At 46.0% G+C, this 6,000-nt stretch overlaps 1 protein-coding gene across 2 annotated transcripts in view; it reads right to left on the minus strand.

Annotated features, from left to right (window-relative positions):
• Nucleotides 1-5,163, minus strand: part of Mnn1 (menin 1) — a 29,467-nt gene extending 24,304 nt beyond the window's left edge. Inside the window, exons 1-2 of one of the 2 annotated variants that reach the window (XM_075871627.1) lie at nt 4,706-5,163; nt 1,051-1,200 (exon numbers count right to left, since the gene is read on the minus strand). In XM_075871627.1, the coding sequence (XP_075727742.1) occupies nt 1,051-1,200; nt 4,706-5,123 (568 nt within the window). In that variant the 5' untranslated portion in view covers nt 5,124-5,163. The remainder of the gene's footprint in view (nt 1-1,050; nt 1,201-4,705) is intronic. The other variant, XM_037416597.2, reaches the window with a different exon arrangement.
• Nucleotides 5,164-6,000: the final 837 nt, after the last annotated feature.

A 6,000-nucleotide genomic window follows, 5' to 3' on the forward strand; every position in this document is an offset into this window, starting at 1 on the left:
ATTAAATTTTGCAAATCATTTGTATGGAAACTGACAAAACGTAGCTAGGGTCAATGAAAGAGAAAAATTGTCAACTATGTGTTTTCAGCATAAAGCTACCAACGAATTTCATGGGGACTTCACATAAAGAAAGCTTCCTAGCTGACAAAAGAAATGTATCCTGGTCCTCAGTTCTAACCTGGACAATGCCTTTTAAGGGCAGTCACCTCATCTCCTATATTGACCAGGGATGCAGCAGATCAAAGCACAAGGATGAATTGATTACCTAGAAGCACATGGACATTTAGTATGACAAAAGAGTTCTATAGACCTGCAAGACAGAGTAACGTCCATAAAAGGCAAATGTAATGTTACACAAATACAACAGAAGGTACTGCGAGTTTCTTTCGATGCCAGTATTGTCAGGTGGTGTGAATGACATGGGTGTAAAAGGAGGTCGTATTTCCACACTGTAAATATGTAAATTGGCTCATGTGAATTTATTGACCACCACACCTTTCAGAATGGCCTACGAAAAGTTCTCCCTTTGGATTAACTTCAGCAGCAATACAGGCAAATATAACTGACACATGCTCAATTCAACCTGCAAGTGACTTTGACTTTACTGCGTAGTATCAGCCATAATTCACATATCTTCATGCAAAGAATACAACAAAAATTTGAAATGGGTCAGAAAGGCAACACATGCACAATAAGACACACACAAGACCATTGCCAGTGTGCCCCTAACTGCAAGCCCACCCTCATACCCTGCAGGGAGGAGCTGACTGGCACAATGGTGAATAGCCTGATATCAATGGCCGGGCGACTGTACTAATGCAGTGGCTGCTACCCTTGGTAATCTAGACTAAGGGCTTCATCTATAGGACACAGCAACGCTACACTCGCATAATAAAGTTTATTCATTGACCCAAGTGCTAGAACTGTGTGCTCAAATCTTCTGCAAGCTGTCTGGCTCATGATTCTGAATGTAATGTAAAGCACATCACATTATTCTGCACAGCAGCGAGTCCTGCGTTGGATGCTCAACAAACTGTGTAGCATACGTACCGTGCCAGGTCACCTCGGCGGTCTCTTCTCGTTCTTCAAAGATGACCCATGCATGGTCCTCCGACAACGCCAGGTGAACATCCGGAAACCCCAATGTCTGGCACGCAGCGACCACAGCAAAGGCCACACCGAAGCAGTCCAGCTTGTTCCCTACAACGTCGCAGTGTTCAGTGGCATGCAATGCCTAGTAGCACCAGACCATCCATCTTAGAAAAAAAATGCGTAGTGGAAAACCGAATCATTTGACTGAGAATGAATGATGATGTCATTGTGATAAAAATAAATAGCCAACATTTGCGTGCCATGGTATGACAACATAAACCAGAATCGTGAGCTGGACTAGTTGGTGGATGTTCAATGTAGAATAACTGACAGCGCAACAGGGTTGGATAAGGGCAGAAAGAATAAAAAGACACATCACTGAACTCACAACTCAATTTATTTTTTTAAAAAGAGAAGAATGTATACACATATCAATGAGCCACCGAAACTGTGCATGTATGTTGCAACAGCACATGGATCATGACAAGACATAATTCACGCTGGTGACAGTTCTGGTAACTCATTGATGTCACCCCACGCAGGAGTTAGACAACACATATAAAATATTTTACTTTGATATTATAAGTTCTTGTCAATGAGCTCAGGCAAGCCAGCCCCACCATCATGGACATTAACCCAACAAACCAAGACAGTTTTACTGAGTTTGCAGGCTCTGCATTCTCCATCCAACACAAATTGGAGAAATCACTGTCGGGGCTGCTAGAGACAACGCACTCATCGTTGTTAACGTGTACCTCAAGCAGATAGCACATTTGCCACCAGTGTGCCGCGTATTGCTGCCTACCCAAAACATAGAGCTGCCATGACATGCCACAAAGAAGCCCTTCCCCCCCCCCCCCCCCCCCCCCCCACAATATTGAAACTAAGAGTCTCTTTTTTAAGAAAGTAGTATCAAAAATTATATGCGAGGCATTCCCAGACACCACAGTACTCTTTTTAGGGTTCTTAAAACCCGCGTTCTCATTTAGAGCAACAATTCTCAAATATTTAAAATTCGTGTCAGTTATCCTTTAATTTGGACTTCACAGGACTGGAGAAAATGTCTGAATTAATCGAATTCCCAATTATCAAAAGTATCAAGAAAACAATACACAAACGTGTACTAGGTCAATATATTTTTATTTGCTTGATGAATACGTAAATCATGAACTTACTTTGAATAAAAGCAGTTTAAAAGCTGCAACTTTCACCACTCCCGACTGTTCACAATGTGACCACAGCTTAAGGCCTTCCTGTCTTAACCAACTCGAAATTAACTATAAATCTTATCACTGTGTGTACCCCGCTGATCACAACAGCAATACCACTTGTGCCGTCTCGTTTCAGTTGTGTCGCGCCATTGTGGTACTTCATGTTTGGCACAGTCTGAGAATGGTCTGAATTAACCGACTTGGGGCCAGATATGACCAAATTAACGAGAGTTTAATGTCATTAAAGGAGGTAAATGCTTGCTGGGACTGTAAAATGCATCTAAATTATCCGATTTCCCATATTAACAAGTTTTTACTGTACTGTACCATGTTCATACAAGACTATAACATTAATGTGACGTACCTAGTGGCTGATATCCATGCCCTTCCAGCTATTTATTCATGACACACCTTGACAATTTCAACTCGTAAGGAGCGAGGCATTCACTCATTTCTACAACATCTGCTATGTTGTTACCATCGTTGGCAAAGAAACGAAAAAAGTTCAAACACCCAAAATATTTTCAAGTTTACATGTGCGTATACATATACATGCACACACCGACATCCATAAAAGGTGGATGAACCCCTAGCCCGAAGAAACTTCTGGTCAAGCCGCTGGTTGCCAGGTTTATCCCATTTTAATAACCTAGTGTTCATGGGTCAGTGGATGTTATCTAAATTGTTTTACTGGAATATATATAAAGCTCCAAGTTATAGAAGTGCCAACAAAATTAAGCTTTTACAGTCACATTATCCAGTTTTATTAGAACAAGATCGCATTAACTCTGTAGAAATACATGGCCCCTGCAGTACGACCTCCACAAAAAAAAAAAAAAAGAAAACGGGCGTATTATACGGGAAGACTGATTTGACTTGAAGAGTGAAAAAAAAAAAAAGAAATAAGGCAGTTAAACGTGTCGGCGACCTAGTAATTGAAACAAAGTTTCTTTCTTTTTTTCAATGATTAGTTTACGGTTTAAACCCTGCTCGGAGCGAAGTACTTACAAAGCAAGCGCGCAGAATGAACAGGTGCGATCAAAACTTAAGCAAAACGCCGGAATGCAGTGAACGCACAGCTGCGGCGAACGGGGAGAAGATGTTTTTGGCGGCACAAAGGAATTCCTCCTACTTGACTTTAAAACAAGCGCAAGTCCTTTTTTTTTATCTTTCGTTAAATGTCTGCATCCGGTCAGTGACACGTTAAGGGATACAAAAGACGCCCGCTCAGAATGTAGGACCTTAACGCACGAGTTGACGATCAGTGACTCTTTTCGATAATGAGTCGCTTTCAATCACCGCAAGTGTTTCTTTTAAGTAGAAGCGCCAGCTCCGACGAGTAATAAGTGGGGAACGATATCCTTCGCTATAAACGGAACGTCACTCCCGTTTCTTTTTTACTACGATGTAGTAAATCGTTTTGTTACAATCGCAAAAGGGGGCGAACGGCTTATTTTCCACCCCGGTGTTCCCATAGAGCGCGGGAACAGTGACTTGATGATCAGGGTATCGTGCGGGCTTTCAAAATCAGAGCGCGCTGTCAGGCGCGGTTTGTTTCGCGAGAGGCCTCATGGCTGAATGTCAACTACGCAATAAGCGACCAGCCACTGCTGCCTCGCTGTATCCACTGACGTGGTGGTGGTAGTGATTAGAATGAAGAGGAAAAAGGCACCTAATTTCTGTCTGCCTTCAGGCGACACGGCGCAGTGCCTTATAGGGGTGGGGGGAAGGAGGGATAAAAAGAATAGAAGGAAAGTAGAAGCAGAAGAAGACAGCCAACGAGAGGAAAAAAGAAGGAGATAGGAAAGTGGGGATCCGGTCGAAGAAGTCCAAGGGCGGGGTGCCACAATGCGAGAGCTACACGGCGTCAGGAGACCGCGGAGGGCGAACCAGTCGGCGGGAGCTACGCTGAAGTCGGAGATCGCGAGGGCACAACCGTCCAGCTTGAAATCCTGCGAGCGAATCTATCCACTGACGTCCCCGGCAAACATCGAATCCCTCGGCCGCCCACGGCCGATACGTTCCTTCTTCCCCGCGCACCCACGCATTCTCCCTTGCCATCTGTTCGAGAAACGAAAGCGAAGATCGCGTGGCTTTTGCAGGCCACTACTGGCGTACACGAAGCAATCGATCACCACGCTTTACCGGCTGTCGCCGAGAAGCAAAGGGAGGCGAAAGGGAAAACAGGGCACCCTCTCAGAAGCGGTCGCCCGTTTGAGTTACGTAAACGCTGCAGCGCGGGGTTTTTCCCGGAACGTCGGCGTTGTTGGCCACCTCCACTTACGTCAGCGTACAGGAGAGAGAGAGAGAGCAGCTCTACCGTAAATAAACAGCCAAATTTCCATCGATTACGCGCGTGGAGGTGAGTCGAACGGGAAGAAAAAAAAAAAAAGTGCGCTCACCGGTGAGATAACTGTAGAGAGACTGGAGGTGAGGCCGATCCTTGTAGAAACTCCTGGTAAGCGAGGACCAGATAGCGTCCGACACTCGCTTGATGAGATCACGCATGCCAGCGGGCGAGTCCGTCTCGATTGCGCTCAGGTCGAGCGATCCCTTGATCTGACAGGAGAACTTAGCGTGCAGCGCTTCGATGGGACCGATCTCGACAGCGGGGAAACACGGCTGCCGCGGCGGATCGCCCCCCGAAGCCGGTTCGACGTTGCGGTGGAATGTCAGCAGGTTCTCGATGTACCCGATCACGATGGACAGCAGCGCCAGGTCCGGCTCGTTGTCGCTCTCGAGCTGCGCTCGAAAGAAGTCGACAACGTCGTCCACTTTGCGCATCGGAAAATGACGCTTCACGCCAGCACCGAGCGCCATGTTTGTTTTGAGTCCGCTAGCTGCGCACCCGCCGCGCGCGGCGCTCATGAACATCGCGCGCGTTTTTTCGTTCATTTTTTTAGCGTACCCCTAGCGGCCGCTGCACGAGGCGCGCGTCGCGGCTTACTTTCCCGCTTCGCTTGCAGTGGAAAAAGCATGGAAAAAGACATGAAAGCTGCCGCATTGACTGCGTCATTCTAGAGTTCGTGGCGTCATTAGTGACGCGCGTACTTGGAAGTTGCTTGAGACCTTTCTTGAAAGCTAGAGAAGCGCTACCGAACAGGGGTGACATCAAGTGCATTGACAGCTTGATCTTTTTGGTCCATCCTATCGCACTGAGTTTTGAAGTTAGTCTTTCTGCGCCACTCTTACTCATTCCAGAAATTCGTTTCAAAAGGTTTATTCGTGACCGTGCGTTTTCGATGATGGCGTACACCTATTGACGTTCCCTTTGAGACCCGGTGATAGAACCCTGTAGCTTGATGTAATCACGTGTTTAGCCCTAAGCTTATTTCTTCTTTTCAATTCGCATCACTGATTAAATATCTACAGTTACCTATTCCTGCAATTGTAACACAATTCTGTCCGTCATTGACATTACCGACATTACCGAATCCACCAACGTGCCAACTCTGATGATTGACCTACTGATGAGTCTAGGGGCACTACGCCTAGATTATCATCATCAGCCTGACTACACCCACTGCCGGGCAAAGGCCTCTCCAATGAACCGCCAATCAATCCGGTCTTGTGCTTTCTGCTGTAACGTTATACCTGCGAACTCTTTAATCTCATCGGCCCAACTAACTTTCTGTCTCCCCTTCGTGCGTTTGCCTTCTTTGGGAATCCACCAGCGGTTATCATGTGCGTGCTATGT

The sequence above is a fragment of the Rhipicephalus microplus genome, chromosome 8 (genome assembly GCF_043290135.1).
Source record: "Rhipicephalus microplus isolate Deutch F79 chromosome 8, USDA_Rmic, whole genome shotgun sequence".
Taxonomy (NCBI): Eukaryota; Metazoa; Arthropoda; class Arachnida; order Ixodida; family Ixodidae; genus Rhipicephalus; species Rhipicephalus microplus.